The sequence below is a fragment of the Hippoglossus hippoglossus genome, chromosome 1 (assembly GCF_009819705.1).
Source record: "Hippoglossus hippoglossus isolate fHipHip1 chromosome 1, fHipHip1.pri, whole genome shotgun sequence".
NCBI lineage: Eukaryota > Metazoa > Chordata > Actinopteri > Pleuronectiformes > Pleuronectidae > Hippoglossus > Hippoglossus hippoglossus.
Window position 1 is genome coordinate 20,469,634 of NC_047151.1, and position 18,945 is coordinate 20,488,578.

The window sequence follows — 18,945 nt, forward strand, 5'->3', positions numbered from 1 at the left end:
ACTAATTTGGGACCGATCAGACGTCTTTACGATGGTATTGTGAGATTCCAAACATATAAAGAGCCTAAAAACCTTGTTTCATAATCAAAACCCTTGTTGCTCGGTATTAAAATACATATTTGAGTCTAGCTCAATAAGGCTTTACCTGAAGATAAAAACCAAATTGTAGCAATGTGGATTAATGAATTACTCGTGGTATGTGGAGTTCTACCTGTAATGATTAAAAGGAAAAGAAAGTCCACTCATTCATTCATGATCAGTTTATTTGTCACAAGGGGCAGAAAAAGATATGAAAAAGGAAATTATACATAAAAACCTTTAAATAATCTTTAATTTAACATAATCTGCCTATAACAAATTAGATGAACCTTCCTTGTCTTTCATCTGTCTGATTGTAATAAATCTCTCATCACACAACAGAAATATCTATTCATCAGTAGAGAAACATTTTAGAAGCTTGTTCCTCCATGGACATGAAAAGCGACTCTATCCAGCTCTTGCGATTTCACTGGGTTTCTTACGTGGTGGCATTCTGGCCCTCGAAAAGTCGGACCTGCAGCACCTCCGCAAAGCCCTGACCAAACCAGCAGGTGATGTCTGCCGTGTCCAGGGTGAAGAAGAAGAGCCTGTCCCTGCAGCGGTTCCTCATGTAGACTGACCGCGGGTCTGCTGACAGCACTCCTCTGATGGCGGAAGCTGCCTCCTCTGCACTGCGCAGGAACTTGAACCTGGGTCTGACACCATCATTGGGTCCTGTGTGGCACATATATTTGTTTTGTTTTCAATGATGAATGACTGTATTCAGATTTATCAATGTCACAACAGCACCCTCTTGTGGAGAGAAGGAAAACACCACCCTTATCTTATAGGAGAGACTCAGCCAATCTGTGTTATTCATGTATTAAACAGAATGTACAGTAGACACAAGCAAAGATGTAGTAGACTGCTGCATGAGGGAATAGGCTACACTCTGCACTGCAAGTACTTTTACTTTTAATACTTTAAATATATTCAAAAGCAAGTTCTTATTCACTTTCAGTAAATTTCTGTTGATTAATTTGTACTTTTACTGGAGTAAATAGTTTGAGTACTTCCTCCACCACTGTATACTATATGAGCGTCTTACCTGACACATGTGAGGGAAGGAATTCAGCGAGCTCCCTCTCGGCACGAGGAGTGAAGTGTACCTCCAGAGTGGCAACAGGAGGCGCACTGATCCAATCAGCGATGGTGCTGTAGACCTCCTCTCCGTAGCAGGGACGGTCCACTGTCGACTCTGAAGGCTTCTTGACTGAAGAGTCTGAAACTTGCTCCTCACTTTGGCAGAAATCATCTTGGCTCAAATAGGCCTTGACCTCCTCCAGCACTCGGTGCAGAGAAAACTGAGAGCTGACTCGAGATGAATCTGTTAAAGGAACATCAGCTTCACGTTTGTCTTCTGAGACTTGATGCTCCAAGTCACAATCGCTCCTTTCACCTCTCAGGTCTGACTGAGTGTCTGTATCTGGGGTGTTAGGGAGGTTTGAGATGTTGGACTCCTCCACACTGGAGGCATCTGATTGGTGTGTGTTCACGTCATAAGGCTCCATGCGGGTCCTGGTCTGTGGGGAGTCGTACGCTGGGATGTAGGGTTTGATGTCCAGGACCGGGGTGCCTGCAATCATGTCGATGCCTGACAGATGTATTGTGTCACCTAGAAAATGAAAAGCAGGAATGCATGTGTTACTACAGAGCAGAGTCAGTTATTAACTCCAACAAGGAAATAAAATTTTCTTTGCTATTCGGCTGTTAGCAGGATTACACAAAAACTACTGAAGCGATTTTATTGAAACTTTCTGGAAGAATGGGGTTTAATACGTGACTTATTCTCTGAGAAATCAACAAAAATGTTTAAAACACCTTATCTCGCAATGTTTAACGAATTTCCAGATCCACACCAAAATTGAATAGGTTCTTTGGATCATGCCCCGTCCCTCCACAAAGTTTCATGTAAATCGGTAAAAATCTTTTTGTGTAATATTGGAAAGACACAAACGCAGATGAAAACATAAAGTCTTTGGGGGTGACACTTCCGCCAAAGACATCTATGTGGCCCAGCATTTAGAGTTTAGTGTGAAAACATGTTAACATTGTGCCCAGACTGTACATTTGTACTCACAAAAGACACAGACATATATAGCTGTTAAAGGTTTGAATATATTTAATAAGACCGAGCTGATGTTACTCACCTACAACTTTATCGAGTTTGGCCAGAGTCAGGCCCAAGGCGTTGGGTCGATGAGGGCTGCGTGTGGAGTAAACACCAACTCTCCGACCGTTCAGTCTGGGAGGCTTCACTTTGGCTTTGTAACTCAGGTGTCCATTTTTGTGAAAGAGAAAAATGATCCTGTCGACACAGAAAATACAGAGATGACCACAAAATATTCAAAAATCTAAATGTTTACAGATGGTGTTCTGCTGAAATGAGTCAGCTCTAAAAAAAAAGAGAATGGGACAAATCATCAGTGATGGATGACAAGAGTCTCATCCAATCGCACTCACTGCTGCAATCACTGAATAATCAAACAAGTTGAATTTGAATGCCTTTAAAACAGCCTCAGTCTCACACGGCTTCATACGCCCACAGAGTCGAGACACAGGGACGATTCAGTCAAACAAGAAAAACTCATGATACACAAACACATTTTAACACTTTTTACCTCAAACTTCACTGCAGTAACATTACAAAACTCGAATGTCACTCAGAAGAACGTATACCTCCGCCAACAGTCCCCTTAAATTCAATAGAGGCCACACCAAACATGCAAAATTCATAAATATCAGTCCCCTTAATATGCCTGATATGTTTCTTCAAGATTCAAGCGGTATTCCCTGGGACAATGATGAAAATGTGGAAAAACATCCCATCTCACAATCTCACAACCCATCTCACAACCCATCTCACAACCTCTCACAACCCCTCACAACCCCTTTGTCCAGCTCCCTGCCAAACTGTAATGGACAGTTTCTTGGCCCATGTTCCATTCTTCAACCAAGTGGAAATCCATTTCACAGTTTGTCCTGCTGACAGACCAACAAACTAACCAATACCTCCCATAAATGGATGCTTTTCTAAACACCTGTCAACCACTCTATGTGTAACTCACCCTATTGTACAGACAGCAAATTATTTTGGCGATCACACTGGCACAAAACTGAGACATGAGACTGAAAAAATACGTGAGCAGCGAGACCCCATGGACTGAACAGTGAAAGTTACAGACATTAACTATAAAACCTGCAGGACACCAAGCGGATGTGACGTACCAGACATGGGAGTACTGCTCCAGGCCGAGCAGAGCGTGCGCCGGGTTGTTGAAAACACTCGGCTGGATGCGCAGCTCAGCGCGCGAGGGGCCACAGATGGTGGGCTGCCTGGGCGTCCCGTTCTTCACCGAGAAACAGGAGCTGATGTAACCGATCGGGACCGTCTGGATGGTTCCTGTATAGGTGAGAATAGTGTGTTGGTTTGGAACATTAATAAAACAGTAATAACACAAAGGAACCCTTATTTGTCATTTACCTCTAACAAGTAGGTTATGTTTTCATATGTTTTTGTTTGTAACCAGGATTACTCAAAAACTACTGGACGGATTAGGTTGAAAGTTGATGCAAGATGCTGTATTTGTCAAGAAAGAACTCATTCAATTCTAATGCAGATCAAGATCGGGGGACAGATCCAGGAATTTATTTCACTCTCTTTAAAATTGTGAGTTAGGACGTTTTTTCCTACCAGGGATTAATTCATGGATCTTGGATGAAAAAAGATCCGGCAAATTTAAGGGACAGATATTTATGAGTGAATCTGAATCTAGGGGATTCAAATGTGGTGTCATTGGGGGACTGTTGGGCCTTGGTTTCTCTCTACTCTGTCGTTTGCACATCCCTTAATGCTACAAGTTACATATATCATTTCAGCATTAATTTGATTTTGTATATTTGAATGTCTTATTTGCCAAAGAAGTGATTAATGGTATTTATACTTGAGATAATGTAGTTAAGTGCTACAGGCCAGCTGTGATTTGGTATTGGATTGTTTGTTTGTTTTTACATTTAAGTGACTAATCAAAGAAAATAACATACGATATAAATAATAAGTTGTAGTTTTTTTAAAGTACCAGTGCAGGAAGAGGCTTGTATTGCTTATGCTGGTTGTTCTAACCTTGTTCTAATGCAGGAACTGGAGCTGCAGGTGGAGCTGGAGCTGGGAGTGGAGCTGGAGCTGGGAGTGGAGCTGGAGCTGGGAGTGGTGTCAGCGCTTTCTCTGCTTCACCGAGTCCCACCTTTGACACTGCAAAGTGAATGGAAGTCAGCTGTTTGCGATGGGCTCGAACAGCGCTGTCCAACATCTGCCTGGAGGAGAGAAGAGAGCACAACCGACACCATGTTTAGAAACTTAAAGAGAAGCAGGAATAGAGACGTTGTTACAGTTTGTTTCGCTGCGAGCTCAACCTCAGGTTCCTCGCTTCTTTCCTCATCACAGAAACCTGCAGCTGCAGTTTGTGGATGTTCTCACAGCAGCAGTCACACACAGGAGCCATGTTTACTGACATTACACTAGTATAACTCTTTTAAATAACAGTCAGCTTAGATCGAGCTGCTGCTGCTGCTGCTGCTCAACACGCGCACACACACGATCCGCCCGTCCGACGACACACGTGGGAGTTGCTCAATGCGGAAGTACACGTTGGATTTTAATGGTTGGCCAACCAGCAGCGTTTCACGTGACAAACGTGTGAGTGACAGCAGCAGAGACTTTGCTCTCACTTGATCTCATCCCGTGTTTTTAGCAGGTCAGTGCAACACACATGTGCTGCTTCACAAAGGTCGCACATGTATGTTGCAGGAGTCATGTTACATGTCCTGTCGCTGCAGCGCACTGCGCGTTTTATATCAGCAGAGGGCAGCCGAGAGTCGCTTCATTTACCTTTTTTTAAAGAAAACTTTATTTATAAATACAGAACAAATATGTGCAACAACAGTCACTGGTGGGATGTGATATTATATGTATTTACTATATTGTTCGTGAGTATTTTAATCTGCTCTGACATTAATGCATTGTTGTAGATAGACAGGATATAAAGAACTCAGATCTTTACATTCGTCAACATTAAAATGTTGCTCATGTGCTAATGCATCAAAAATAAAGAAGAATGAGTAATATCATGTGCAATTACATTACACTGACACACTCCTGAATAATGAACACTTTAACTAAACGGTAACTGATAATACCAGTAATAATAATACTAGTAGTACTTTTATTTTTATAAAATGTCATAATTTTATTTATATATATATAGTCGTTTAATTTGCAATTTGTAATTTTTACATTGTGATATTTTTACTTTTACACAAATACTGAACAAACATCTTTCACTCAAGTACATAGTATATGAACTTACATTCTGACAGTACAACAGGCAGATGCAACACTGATGAAAAGGCCAACATGCGAAAAACGCGTTCACAAGCTTTAATATTTGCAAAAGGAAGGCAAAGTGGCACAATCACAGAAGAGTAAAAAATCAATTGACAATTGATACATATTTGTCTTATTTACAGATAATACTGACAACAATACGATCATGTAAGCAGTGTATTTTATTTGGTAAAAAAAAGAACATTTACCAAATTCAATCAAATAAAACTACAATTACCAAAGAATTACCAGTAATTCAGACTAGTTACTTTTAAAATAAAATCAGGTAAATGTTGCTGTTGACTTAATGCAAAGCACAAACCAAGAATAAATAAGCATACAGGTTTGGTTTAAATTTATACTTTATTTTTTTTTTTTAAATAAGCAATGCTAATGCTCAGCATGTTTGTTCTCTTCAGGCTGCACACCAACCAAAACAATACTCAGGTACACACTGACAAGGAGGGAAGTAATCTTTGCTTGTCCTGAACTGAGACAAAAGTATCTTTTTACAAATTAGAATAATTTCCTGGGAGATATTCTGGTGGAGGTTGAGAAGACAAAGTTGGAATGGAGAAGATTTTGTCTTGTTCAGGTATGTTGATCGACGGTGGCTCAGTCAAATCTAAAAAAAAAAAAGGTTGGCAGACAGTGTGTGGTTAATATTCAGAGAAAGAGTAGAGTTGGAGAAAGAAAGCATAAAGTCTTAAACTGTTTGTTCCAAAGGATTGTTTGTGCTCATACCTTCATCAGCTGTTTTGTCTTGCAAAAGGGAGAGGTCTTCCTCCTCATCTGGGCCCAAGTCTTCAATCAGGACCTGGTCAAAGGGGTCTCTGTCTTGTGACTCTGTGCAGAGGGTCTCTACCTGGGGAGGAGCTGGAACTGGAACAGCGACTCGAGACAGAGCTGGGACTGGAACAGCATCTGGAGCTTGCAGAAGGACCAAAGCTGCATCTACAACACTGGTGGGAAGAGGGGCAGGAACTGAGAGAGAAAGAAGAGCTGGACTTTGGTTAACTGGTGCTGGAGAAGTCAGAAGAGGAGCATAGAGAGAGGTCAGGACAGGCTCCAGGACTGGGATGGAGGAAGAGGCGGCAGGGAAAGGTTGTGACTCTGGTTTGTCACCGCCTGCAGTGAGCGAGGGGGTCAGAGAGCCTGATGTTTGCTCTGAGACAACCCCCACAGATCCAGGCACAACCTCGTCCTGACTGACAGGTATCTCCAGCGTGGGCTCACTCTTCTTGGGCCTCCCTCTCCTTTTTGTGCCGCTCTTCTCATCAGCCCTCGATCTTTTCCTCTGCCTCTCCTCTCTGAAAGAGCACAATAATTGTGATCAAGCCCGACAACAGTGGACATTGATACAGCTCTATGTGATAGTTTAGAAAAGCTAATAGTACAAAGTCCTTGACCTAGATCTGGGGCGTCAACAGAAACACCAGAGCAACCTTTGGTTTCCTCTTGCTCCATATTCAATATAAACCAGACAAGTGATAAGCAGCTAGGTTTGCTGATAATTCACTGTGCTCTGTAAAGCACAGTGTTACTATGCGAGTTGTGTTAACAAGCCTTATTCACATTAGTGAAACTTCTGTTTCTGTTGCATTGAAATACTTATTAAGTGTCATTACACTGAAGTTCTTATATTTGTGGATTTTTTCATTGCTGAACCAAACAGTCCAAATGAGCAGAGCTGCAAATTTAGCTCACTTCTCTAATATTGACTGTGCTTTCTCTATAAATTTACCCCAAAACCCACTGGTCCTTCTCTTCAGTCTCGGCCTTCCTCTTTCTGAGCAGATCCCTGTCCCGCAATCGGCGGTGGATTCCACCTTTAAAACAGAAACCCGAGCAAAGAGACCATGTAGACAAGTGAAGAGTGAAATCAAAGACACACCAAGAAGTATTTGTAATTCGTGGCTGGCTAATGAAAGTGGCTGGTGACATATGAAGATATGGATTACAGAAGTTTCTCTTCCAAATACATAAAACACTTGAGTGTAAAATATAATAACAAAGATTAAACTTGTCTCTCTTTCTAGTGAATAGCTCAGGTAGTGTTCTATATCCAAAAGTAATATAAACTATGTTGTCAGTCGAATTTCTACTGTGGAAATAAGTAAAGGACTAATTTGAAAAGAAGAGCAGACATTTTAAATGTTACCTTGGTCGTCATTTGGATTTTTATATTCTGTCTCTTGTTTCTCCTGCTGCAACGTCTTCTCCATTCTTAGTCCCACTATGAATGAATTCAAACTCATGGAAGGCGGGCAAAGCGCAGAGAAGAAGTCAGAATAACTTCTGACTGTTTTCTGTTCCCACCCCTTAATGAATTATCTGGTTAACCATTACCAAAGTGCTGGGAGAGTTCCTGCAGCTTTGCTCTTATCATATTTGTAAAGCTGGAGGAGTTGGCACAACACTGACAGAGGACTGCAAAAAAGAAGAAGACTGGAGCAAGTTGAGTAAGGGCAGTGTGTGATAGGGATAAAGTACAAAACAAATGTGGTTATAGAAGAGACCCATACAGCTTTTTACTGCTGCCTATAATGCAAAGCAGAAAAAACAAAAAGTGTGTGTGAAATTTGAATGTGTGTAAAAAAACAGGATAATTAAAAGGAACTATTCTGTTTTGCAGGCATTGTAATGACGAAGCTTTGGGTCATTTGTAAAATGTTGCTGTTGCTTAGCAATGGAAACAAGTAGACTTTAACAGAATTTGGACAATTATTAAACTTGGTAATTTGACAAACAAAATGTTGGAGGCTGAAAAACAGACAGAGATAAATGAGGTTCTTGATAGGATAAAATTCTAAAGCCCGAAGTGTTGCTTTTTTTCAAGATGCTAAATGTGTCTTATGTTGTGGTAAACTACAATGTTGAAAAATGCCACGAAGCAAGAAATCCTGTCTTCAACTCTAGCATCAGGGCATACCCATCTTATCTCACAGATGGAGAGCCGCTCGGTTGGGGTGTGTTCTCAATCTTCTCACAGCACATTGAGCGCTGATGTGTGTGTTTGAGCGACTCAGTGAAAGAAGCCATCCAGCAGGGTAAATAACACTCAGCTGCCAATTGCCTCCAGCACTGTTGGGGAAATGTTGAGTGTCCCTTGTTAAATTCACTCCCTGCTGCATTGAAGGAGCCTCAACAGAATCCACACATGACCTTATGCAATTACAGTGCGAGAACGGTAAATATATAGTTGTCTGATTCATATAGTGTGTATTTCATGGTTGGAAAATAGTCGCAGTGGGAAATATGCACAAAAAACCCCACATCTTGTAAGACCTCACTCTGCAAAGTATCACAAATCTTCTCCAGCTCCAGATTTAGTTACATTCAAATTCAAACTACCCCGAACATCCCCATCCATCACCAGGACCCTCGATTGACCTCCAGCTAAGATCACAGGCTGAACACAGGGAACTCCTCCGCTGATAAGAGTTCAGCAGACACAAGAACGTTTTGCATATGATTGGTTATCAGTCAAAAAGGCTGTCACTCTCACACACTGTATTTTCCAAAGAAACTGAAGTTGGAGAAATACCAAAGTAGATATCACAGTGCCATCTCCTGGTGTCCCCTCTAAACTACCAACCTCTGATATTAAACAGTGCAAAGACTATATACAGTACATTTAAAATGCACAAGGCTAAAGATGGAGTATTTGGGTAATATGCTGTTGATGGCTGATAAAGTGGGTGCACACTATTTTCAGCTGGATTCAATCTGTATTTCAGTCTAATCTTCACATTATTGACCTTAAAGATAAATATATAAATTGAAAAACGTCAAAAATGTCTTTGGTGATTTGTCGCCCGGGGCAGAATCAACGGTTAATAGTCAACTTCTGCTTCAGGGCTCTGGTGTCTCAGGAAGTAAAGGGGGTTGGGGGTGGAGGGGTACCCAGCCCAACCATATGCATACACAATGCTCTCTTTACTGCAAACCAAATACACCCCTTCTGGCAATGTGTCCACATGGTCCAGTGCTACGAAATATGTAAAACATTCAACACAACACAAGAAAGTTGATGCATTTTGGCAGTTTATTGAACAAATTTCTCACAGCGTTCATTTCCTGGACTATTATGAAAGAAAAGACATTTTGTTTTGGAGGGCAACAGGTTTGAAAAACATACAGGATATTATTTATTTTTTTACAATACCTACAGTGAATTAGCAACAAAGGCAAAATGAAGTGTACAGTGTTTTCAAGCTGTGGAACTTAGTTATGAGGCAGCTGAGTTCCTCGTGTGACCGACTTTTATTTTGTATTTTCGACGTCCAATTGGCAGAATGCTACTTCGCGTAAAATGCACACATGCCTCGGTTTAATAAAGGCGATCGGACAAACGGCCCCTGTCTCCGCTTCTCATCGTACAGTAGTTTCCTCACAGAAATAAATTGCACCACAGCTCTGTTTCGGGGCAGCGTCATGTTTTGTGACTGCAATGGCCCTGTGGAGGGCGATGGGCGGATCTGGACGCAGATGGCGCTGTTGGGCGTATATTTTGTTTCAGTCCCGTTTCCCTCCATGGTTGTCTCTCCTCTCTCCGACTAACTTAGCGCTTGGCTCAGTTCATTATACAGTCCTATATTCTCCCTCCATTAGGGCATCTCTGCCTTTGGACTGAAGATCCCAGCGAAACCCAGGAGAGAAAAGTTTCACTTGCACGGGGCGAGATGGACATGAACAAGAGGATCCACTTGGAGCTAAGAAACAGGACACCGTCTGATGTGAGTCGTGCTTTTTTTAAAGAAACCAGCCCTTAGTTTTCTGGCTAGCCTCTCGCTAGCTAGCTTGCTACTTTTTTCTGCTTTGCGAGTGACCTGTGTGGCTAACGCAATGGTGACCACATGGGCTTCGCGGTGGTGTTTCTCCTCCATAATGGGGCGGAAAGCAGTCGCACAACAAGCTTAACCCTCCACACTGGTTCGGATTGGGCGTAGGGGAGAAAAGCGAGATTCAATCGTTACTTTGAAGCGGCGATCCCCCTCTCAGCTCGCTGGTATTATCGCAGTGCTTTAACCCTCCTCGCTCCTTGGTGCACACACACAATTCAGCTCCACCGTCGGAGCACAATCCGTAAACTTCTTTTTCTTTTTTTTTTTTTTCTTACGCCGCTTGTATTATCACATTTGCATCCTGCGCCGCGTTTGGCATTCACAGAGCGGTACCTTTCACACAGACCCTTGGAAGCCATGTTTGCTGCTAGCATAACTGCTCAAACGGGGGCTGCTTTCTTTTTTTTATTCCAAAAATGCACTTTACAACTTCGAGGCGTTTGTGCGAGAATAGCCGGTTTTTCGTGGCGTGTCCACGGGCCGTCGCCGATCACGGGTCGTGTCGTGAAATTTCCACGGAGCACGTTAATATCAAAACGGCCACAATCAGCAGCGACAACAAAAAAAAAAAAAACACACACACACAGTGACTTGCTTCACGAGTCATCCATACCTTCACCACTTCTTCATACCAAAAGCCCGTTCACATTTCTGCACAAACACGAGCAGGCGGCCAACTCTTCACGTAATAGCGATTTGTTTTAAAAGCCACGTTTAAGCTGTTGCTTGGCTTTTTAAAAAAAAGAAAGAAAAAGGGGAGTGTGCGGCGGTAAATCCCCCCGAAAATAGCCTCCACACTCCCGCAGCAGCCACGTTTACGGCTCGTACCCGCGCGTTTACGCCGGTGTTAAAATCACACACTTTTTAAATGAAGTCTGGCGAGTGGGACTCATTCAGACACCAGCCTCCCAACTCCGTGTTTTTGTTCCCGCCATATTAGCCCCGTCGCCAAACGGGGTCGCAGACAACGAAATGTGCCGAGGAAATCACTCAAAACCCCGCAAACAACCATTCTGCCTTTAAATACATGTCGTTAAAGCTCGACTCGCTGCTGCTCGGAGCTAAAACAGCTCGATTTGTCGCCCGGCGGCCTTTGGCCGGGCCAGGCTGCCTGAATGACACGGAGATCCGGTGCACCGCGCTTCGTGCGTGGGCAGGGGAAAACTCGACGCTCGGTGTTTCCCCTGGACCCGAGCACGAAATAAAACGATTTCCACACGGAGATATTAATTCAGCACAGTGCAAGAAACGACCGTTACACTTTCTAAACATCACTTTTCGCCATGGAAGGTGTTCGGAGAGCTGCATACTGTGTCTCGGGGATCGCCATGTTGTCATTCTGTCGTCTTTGAAGCTCTGGGAGAAAGGAACCGTCTCCATCTTTGTTTTTTTTTTTCACTAAAATTTCCGCTCTCGACACATTTCCTTCGACCTGAACTCGACGTAGTTACCCCGAGACAAACTGGCCATATCGGCCGTTCGCTCGACGGCAAAGGGATATTCCACTTCCCCCATGAAAAGCTGGTCTAACGGAGAAAAAGAAGCGCTTCACTAAAGGGTGTATTCGCACTCCTTTCCGCTGCTGCTGGCTAATGGCGGCGGGCACACGGAGCCGTGGAGCTGCTCCTCTACCGCACGGCAGCGTTTAAAAGGGGGCAATGGCTAGCCTGTAGCGAGCTAGCTCACAAAAATCATTGCATTTGTCATTAGTGGCTGCACCAGCAGGTCATGGGAAGCTGCCGCTGCTGCTGTGCTCTTCCTCGTTTCAAACGAATCAACGTGTTCACTGTCGTCCCCGGATAAACGAAGCCCTCTGTGTTTATACACGGAGACGTTTCCTCCATGTCGGTGTTTTACTGCTGAAATCGTGAATCTTTGACGTTTGACAACAACTTTTTTTTTGCAGCCTTGTTTTTCGTCCTGCACCGAATTGCGCAACCGGTGTTCGCGTTAAGAGTCTGAAAGAAACTCCGCCTTCAGACTTGTTTTACTAATGTTTAGCAAGAAGAAAATACCTTTACTCACTTTGCACAACAACAACAAACCCCAATTAAAGACACTTTGCTCCTGTTGTTTGACAACTTGTTCCCTGAGTTCTTTTACTTTGCAAACATTTGCCACACACTGGATCTAATACATATCTTTGTGTTATTATGAATTTACAGTGTTTTGGAGGAAATAGCCATCATCAAATAACAGTTTTATAAAATGCATAAAAGTAGGGATATTGTATTTTTAATGTGACGTTATACTAAGTACTATTATTCTATATTCCAGGTACGAGAACTCGTCCTCGACAATTGTCGATCACCTGAAGGAAAAATCGAGGGCCTCACATCCGAGTTTGTCAACCTGGAGTTCCTCAGTTTGATAAATGTCGGCTTAATGTCAGTGTCCAACCTGCCTAAACTAGGAAAACTCAAAAAGGTAAAAAAAATCCATATATATTTCACACGATGTAAAAGTTCAAATGAGGAAATAAATCAGTGTTTTCTATAACAATCTCTTCCTGTGATCTTTCCCTCAGCTGGAGTTGAGCGACAACAGAATCAGCGGCGGCCTCGATGTTTTAGCAGAGAAACTACCCAACCTCACACATCTAAACCTGAGCGGCAACAAATTGAAAGACATCAGCACATTGGAACCATTGGTATGCTCTCCGGTCTCGTTATTCGTCATTTACAGGAAACACACGCCACACGCAGGCCATCTGAATGTCTACAGCATGTGAACACTTTGTGTTTAGTGGGTTCAGACATTGTGCTTTTCGTTATTTTATCTGATGTTAATGTAAAAAAGTAAGACAAAGCATTTTAAGCACATAATCTTGTGATGCGCACAGCTGTACTACTGTAAATTAGATTACTCTTCATTGCTTGTCTTGCTTAACAACAGCTACTTTCTATATATTTAGATATAACACTCAATTGTCTATGTATTTAATAAGGATTATTATCATTATCGGGATAGAACATGAACAAAATATACAGGAGACGTGTCATACAAATGTTTCTACTTAGGGGTGGAAGAATAGGGGATTTAGTAGTTTTTGCATAAACATTTGAAAATAAAAGCACTTTTTAGTCAAAGTAACAAGCTGCAAAATCCAGTTTTTGTCTTACTCAAACAAGTACATGAGAAATCAAGATAGTTCATGACTGATGGAAACATCGTAGTAATAAAATCCAGCAGTACCACAGAGTTGTTATACTTACTGATGGGCAGCACTGTCTGCAACTCAGTATAAATGGTCTGCTGGGACATATCACACAACCTTATATGCACTATGCACATATCAGCATCTAATATCATTAACTCAAGACACATCCTCACTTCACATCGCTGCATTTAATCGACAGAAAAAACTGGCCAACCTGAAGAGTTTGGACCTGTTCAACTGTGAAGTGACAAACCTGAACGACTACAGAGACAGCGTGTTCAAGCTGCTGCCTCAGCTCACCTACCTGGATGGGTACGACATGGAGGACAGGGAAGCCTCTGACTCTGACGGAGAGGTTGACGGTGATGGCGTAGATGATGATGAAGATGAAGGTGAGAAGGATCAGTTTTAGCCCAGAGCAGCTGAAATGTTTTTATGACAATGCTTCCAATCATATTTTAACCACAGCTTGGCTCTTGCCCCACCGTAAACATGTAATACCTGTTTGTATGATTTGGTTGACACATTCTTTGTTCTGTCTGTGGTTGACTTATTATTTTTATATTGCAGAGGGAGAAGAGGAGGAAGATGAGGATGGAGAGGAGGAGGACTTTGATGAGGAAGAAGACGAGGAGGAAGATGAAGAGGAGGTAGAAGGAGAAGAGGATGATGAGGAGGTCAGCGGCGAAGATGAGGTACAAAAAAAAGACTCAGTTAAAATATTTGGACTTTGGATGTGTTATTTCTAGTTTTAACTTGTTGAATTATTTTTACCAAGGAGGAAGACCTCCCTCAGGATGGAGAAGTAGATGATGATGAGGACGATGATGATGACGATGAAGACGGTATGTATCATCTCCTTAAAGAATAACTATACACCCAGTCTGTGAAAATCCAACAGATGGCACTATAACCAGCTGTAACAGGCATTAAAGGTTCAGTGTGTAGAATCTAGTGGCATCTAGCAGTGAAGTTGCAGATGGCCACCCGATGGATACCACACCCTAAAGAATATAGCTACATACAATTTACTAATTAAATTAAAATTGAAAGTGCTAAAGAATTTAGCACAAACAGAAAAGCATTATTGTTTTATTTATTTTGTTTGTATATAAGCTGCAGAACGAAACAAAAGTGCCTACTATAGTCATATATACTATATTATATACTACTACTATACTATACTCATTACTGTACTCAAAGTAAGACACAATACAAGACCAGTTCAATATTGTGTTATAAAATCAAGAATCTTGAAAAATATGAGTTCTGAAGTTACATACACCGATCGGCCACAACATTAAACCCACTGAAGGGTGAAGTGTGTTAAAGAAGTTTATTATGTCCGTACATTGGCACCTATCATAAGGTGGGATACTGATATGCATGGGGGGTAAAGGCTGGCCTGTTTGGTAAAGTAAATGATGGAAGGGGTCAGAACACACAGTGCATCACAGCTGTAGACCAGTCAGATTAACCATGCTGATTCCTGTACACAATCCAAAGTGTGAGCATGCGAGGAACCGCCCTGGACAATGGAGCAATGGACGGTGGCTTGGTCTGAGGAAACGTGTTTTCTTTTACATCATGTGAAGGTTCGGGGCCTGAGCATCATTTTTCTAGGGAGATGAAGACGGCAGAGGTGATGTGATTGTGATGCTCTGGGCAATGTTCTGCAGGGAAACCTTAGCACTCATAATGTGTTATTTTACTTTGACTCAAACCAAAACATTGCTGTAGACATTGTCGGCATCAATATTGCCTGATTGCAGCAACATCTTTCAACCCTGCTGCACTGCAAATCTGTTCAGGGATGGATGAGAAGCACGGTGAGGAGTTCAAGGTGTTGACTGTGAAGTTCCCCAGACCTCAATCTGATCGAGTAACTGTGGGATGTGCTGGAAAAACAAGTCCAATCTGTGGAGGCCAAACTTTGAGCTCCTGCTTCTAATGTCTTGGTGCCTGATAGTACAGGGCGATTCCTGACGTGTTATGGAGTCGAGGTCCTCACAATATTAGTCAGACGGTTTGAATGCTGTTGCTGATCGTGTATCTGACGCTGTTTATTTTGAGCATCCAATCGTGTAACATTATGACATGAAGGGACAGCAAAACACGATGGTGGACATTCAGTAACACTGCAAACAATCCACAAGTCCAGCTGATCATGTGGCAGTTCCTTGACTTGAATGGTTTTGTTGTTGAGGAAGTTAAAATTTAATCAAGAAATTCAGTTTGATAATTGATTAATGCCAAAAACTCCAGCTGAACTCTTCTGGATTGTGGACAGTAGCTCGGACAAAATAACTCTTTAAAATATGTCAGCTTGGTTTTAAGATAAATTTTTGGTAGCTTTTAGCATTTTAGGGACCAAACCAATTTCCCCCCCCAGAATAATAATTCAGTGTTGTGGTCTTGACGCAACTTTACACCTGTTTCTCTCTGTTCTTTTTTTTTTTTACCTACAGAAGCAGAGGCTGCCAAAGGTGAGAAGAGAAAGCGAGACCCAGAGGACGAGGACGATGACGACGATGACGAGGACGACGATTAAGACGAGCAAAGCTGAAAACAAGAGCCTACCGAGTTACCCTTCCTCCCTCACAAACCCGAACGTCCGCCCTCTTACAACTCGCACCGCCTTTGTAATCCACGTCTACCCCCTCCTCCCCCCCCCCCCAGCTCTGAGCTCTTTTAATGGGGCAAGACTGTACCGGATGGGTGGGCCGAGTGGAGCTGCCCCACCCTCAACCTCCTTCTCCTCTGTCTTTTTTCTTCTTTTTTTTTTTTTGCCTCCCCAAATGGAACTGAGAGCCACCCAACACCCTCCACCTCACCCGCCCCATGGCCCCCAGAGGTTCTCAGGCAGCCCACCACTCAGCATTCCACAATTTCACTGTCGACCCCTCTTTATGTATTCCCGTGTGAGAACTTTGGGACTGGTATCTAGTTTTGGGTCTGTGCTTTTAATATTTTGTTGGATGAATTATTTTTTTTGTTGTTGGGTTCATTATTTCTCATTTTTTTTTGTCTTTTATTATTATTTTTTCTGTTCCTTATTTTTTCCAATAAAATTATTGCTATAGCAGCTGTGCAACCAGCGAGCCATGATTTTTAGTGTGGCCGCCTGTTGCACAAATCAAGGTTGTAGCTACATTTTTACTTTCTGTATGACAAAAAAAACAACTTTGTAAATAAAATGTTAACATTTTGTGCTTTTCTCTGCTGCTGCCTTGCTTTTGTCATGTCCCAAAATAACGTAAAGGGATGAAAGACCTCCCCCCCTGCTGATAAGCTCTGTGCTCGCCACCGTGATGGCAGCCGTATTATACAGTCCACAGTCTAGTTTTAAAGGTTATGTTTAGATTTTTTTTTTGTCTGTTTGAAAGCTTATAAGATTATACAAAAACAGCTCAACATATTTCCACAAAACTCGGTGGAAGGACGCAGTATGGGTCAGGGATGAACCCATACAATTTTTTGAGCAGATCTGGATCAGAGGGTGGATGGAAAAAAAAAATCTTATCAGTACATACTGTATGTGGTCACCATGATAATTTCTTGTCTTCATTCAGATCCTTTTAAAGTGAATTCTGTGGAAGAGACGAAGACCAAGTCAACAGTCTTTCTTTGTAAAATGCCTTTTCATATGAGACTACTGTATGAGACTTTAGCCTGAATTAGCCAAATCAAAGAGTATGTTTAAAACTCAAGACTCAAACAATCATTAGCTTTGGTTAAATATGTTTACTCTGTAATATAAGAAGACATGAATCACTTCACAGCCACGAAGGAAAACTGAGCACCACAGATTCCAACCAGATTCCTGACACTTGCCTGATGATGCAATGTCCACTGGGTCTGAGCAGTCAAGTCTTTCCAGGTTGTTGCTTTTGAATTAATCACAGGGATGAGGAGGAGAAACTATTAAGGAATCCACATTTTCCACATTTTTGTCCGGAGCATGAACCCCCTCTGTTTCTTGTCAGGTTGGAGTCCAATGGTTTAAAATGACCAATAACTGAAAGGACAAACGAGCATGTGAGTAGTGTTTTAAGACCGAGTTGACAGAATACAAAGCCTTTCTCTAAGAGTTTCCCCCCAGGCAAAGGTCGCAGTGGCTTGTTGTCTGCAGTGTGCAACACTTTCTGTACCAAACTAGTTTTTCATTTTACAGAAAAGCAATGTAATCCCAGGATACCATGCACCATTTAACAGTAAGTCCAGAAATGGCATCGACACTGTATCACTCTGTTTTTTAGGAACAACTTATTTGTTTTTAAGTGTTTATGGCTGCTAATCTCAAGGCTGCAGGTTCATTAAAAGCTCATAGTTACTGTCTATTTCAAACACAAGCCAGACAATCATGTACAGATGAGAAATGTCTATTTTCACTCCAATTATTCAACAGTAAACTGAGGAAACTGTTTTTGTAAAAACAAGTAAAAGAAACTCTGCTTAAATATAAGTTTTTGTGCCTTTTTTAAATTTCAGTTGATTTGTGGAAGTAGAATATGAAGGTCTACAAACAGACAAATGGGTTTCACAAAAAGTTAATTATACTTTGTTATTAATACGTATATAAATATTTAACTTGTTTTAAAAACAATATTAAAAGAAGGGGGATAAAATCTTTTTCAGTTTTCACAGACAGTTTGAAATACATCGTTATAACTACATTTGGAGATTATTTATTGACTCAAACACTTTCAAACACTGAATATTACAGCTGATTAGGAATAGATGATATTATTGTTCCAGTTTTGGTTATGTTGTGATGTCTTGGTATTGACCACATTCATGACAGAGAAACACAATAATGATCATGTGACGCATTGAACTATTATAGTTTCCTGTAAATGAATATCACTCAAACAAAACATTGTGATGATTCATTCATAAAATTTGGTGCCTTTGAAAAACAAAAACAAAACACTTTCAATGACTCACTAATTCATGGCATATGTAATTATTACACTCTATTTGCACTGGTGCAAATTATACTAATTACACACTCACAGAATTAAAGGTTGGGTATTTCTGATCTTGTTGGCAGTGAGGTGATCAATTTGTTTTTGTAATGTCAGACATTAGCTTGCAATTACTCACACAACAGGCAAACGTGGAATCAAATTCAGTCATTGATCATCTCACGGTGGTATTCCAGTGATTTATTATTGCATCTAAATGAAGTTGGAGGTTTACAATAAAGAGATTTTTTAGGGTCATAATCGATACAGCAAAAGCCATATTTACTCCCTTGTATAAGTTAATCCTATCTTTCCTGTTTTACAAGAATTAGGATATTTTCATTAGACACTTCCTTTCCTAAAAAACAATCTGGGATAATGTGGGTGACGTCATGAAAACTCATTCATACAGCTGATTTCATCATTACAAGTAAACCAATTATAAATCAACACACTGTGTTAGGACTATTCTTATTGGTTGGTGAGATGTGATTCCAACACATCTCCACT

General features: G+C 41.5%; 3 protein-coding genes across 7 annotated transcripts; 1 reads left to right on the top strand and 2 right to left on the bottom strand.

The window, feature by feature from the left end:
• Positions 1 to 245: 245 nt before the first annotated feature.
• On the bottom strand, positions 246 to 4,692 carry trmo (tRNA methyltransferase O). 2 transcript variants are annotated; one of them, XM_034602780.1, is made up of 7 exons: positions 4,492 to 4,676; positions 4,286 to 4,392; positions 4,202 to 4,255; positions 3,307 to 3,481; positions 2,229 to 2,386; positions 1,127 to 1,693; positions 246 to 753 (listed from the first exon to the last, which is right to left on the bottom strand). In XM_034602780.1, exons 1-7 carry the CDS (start codon positions 4,590 to 4,592, stop codon positions 518 to 520), a joined length of 1,398 nt encoding a protein of 465 aa, XP_034458671.1. In that variant the 5' UTR covers positions 4,593 to 4,676; the 3' UTR covers positions 246 to 517. The 2 variants fall into 2 exon arrangements, with proteins under 2 accessions (XP_034458671.1, XP_034458661.1); XM_034602770.1 differs by having other exon boundaries at positions 4,202 to 4,392; positions 4,492 to 4,692.
• A 1,043-nt stretch (positions 4,693 to 5,735) lies between these two features.
• hemgn (hemogen) lies at positions 5,736 to 7,860 on the bottom strand. Of its 3 annotated transcripts, XM_034602811.1 has the most exons (5): positions 7,623 to 7,860; positions 7,206 to 7,290; positions 6,412 to 6,771; positions 6,206 to 6,267; positions 5,736 to 6,086 (listed from the first exon to the last, which is right to left on the bottom strand). In XM_034602811.1, exons 1-5 carry the CDS (start codon positions 7,717 to 7,719, stop codon positions 5,971 to 5,973), a joined length of 720 nt encoding a protein of 239 aa, XP_034458702.1. In that variant the 5' UTR covers positions 7,720 to 7,860; the 3' UTR covers positions 5,736 to 5,970. The 3 variants fall into 3 exon arrangements, with proteins under 3 accessions (XP_034458702.1, XP_034458692.1, XP_034458684.1); XM_034602801.1 differs by having other exon boundaries at positions 6,206 to 6,771; positions 7,218 to 7,290; positions 7,623 to 7,855; XM_034602793.1 differs by having other exon boundaries at positions 6,206 to 6,771; positions 7,623 to 7,854.
• Positions 7,861 to 9,883: 2,023 nt separating this feature from the next.
• On the top strand, positions 9,884 to 16,676 carry anp32b (acidic (leucine-rich) nuclear phosphoprotein 32 family, member B). 2 transcript variants are annotated; one of them, XM_034602833.1, is made up of 7 exons: positions 9,884 to 10,200; positions 12,586 to 12,735; positions 12,836 to 12,958; positions 13,668 to 13,860; positions 14,039 to 14,163; positions 14,247 to 14,313; positions 15,940 to 16,676. In XM_034602833.1, the coding sequence occupies exons 1-7, from the start codon at positions 10,147 to 10,149 to the stop codon at positions 16,017 to 16,019; spliced, it is 792 nt and encodes a 263-aa protein (XP_034458724.1). In that variant the 5' UTR covers positions 9,884 to 10,146; the 3' UTR covers positions 16,020 to 16,676. The 2 variants fall into 2 exon arrangements, with proteins under 2 accessions (XP_034458724.1, XP_034458716.1); XM_034602825.1 differs by having other exon boundaries at positions 9,888 to 10,200; positions 15,937 to 16,676.
• The last annotated feature ends 2,269 nt before the right edge of the window (positions 16,677 to 18,945 follow it).

Coding starts and splice junctions, on each gene's coding strand:
- hemgn (XM_034602793.1), bottom strand. CDS start 7,719: ATGAGTTTGAATTCATTCATAGTGGGACTAAGAATGGAGAAGACGTTG. Junction 6,772..7,205: donor AAGGACCAGTGGGTTTTGGG/GTAAATTTATAG, acceptor GTGCTCTTTCAG/AGAGGAGAGGCAGAGGAAAA. Junction 6,087..6,205: donor AGACAAAACAGCTGATGAAG/GTATGAGCACAA, acceptor TTTTTTTTTTAG/ATTTGACTGAGCCACCGTCG.
- trmo (XM_034602770.1), bottom strand. CDS start 4,592: ATGTCAGTAAACATGGCTCCTGTGTGTGACTGCTGCTGTGAGAACATC. Junction 3,482..4,201: donor AGTTCCTGCATTAGAACAAG/GTTAGAACAACC, acceptor TCACCTATACAG/GAACCATCCAGACGGTCCCG. Junction 1,694..2,228: donor CAAACTCGATAAAGTTGTAG/GTGAGTAACATC, acceptor TTCATTTTCTAG/GTGACACAATACATCTGTCA.
- anp32b (XM_034602825.1), top strand. CDS start 10,147: ATGGACATGAACAAGAGGATCCACTTGGAGCTAAGAAACAGGACACCG. Junction 10,201..12,585: donor GAAACAGGACACCGTCTGAT/GTGAGTCGTGCT, acceptor TCTATATTCCAG/GTACGAGAACTCGTCCTCGA. Junction 12,959..13,667: donor TCAGCACATTGGAACCATTG/GTATGCTCTCCG, acceptor TTTAATCGACAG/AAAAAACTGGCCAACCTGAA.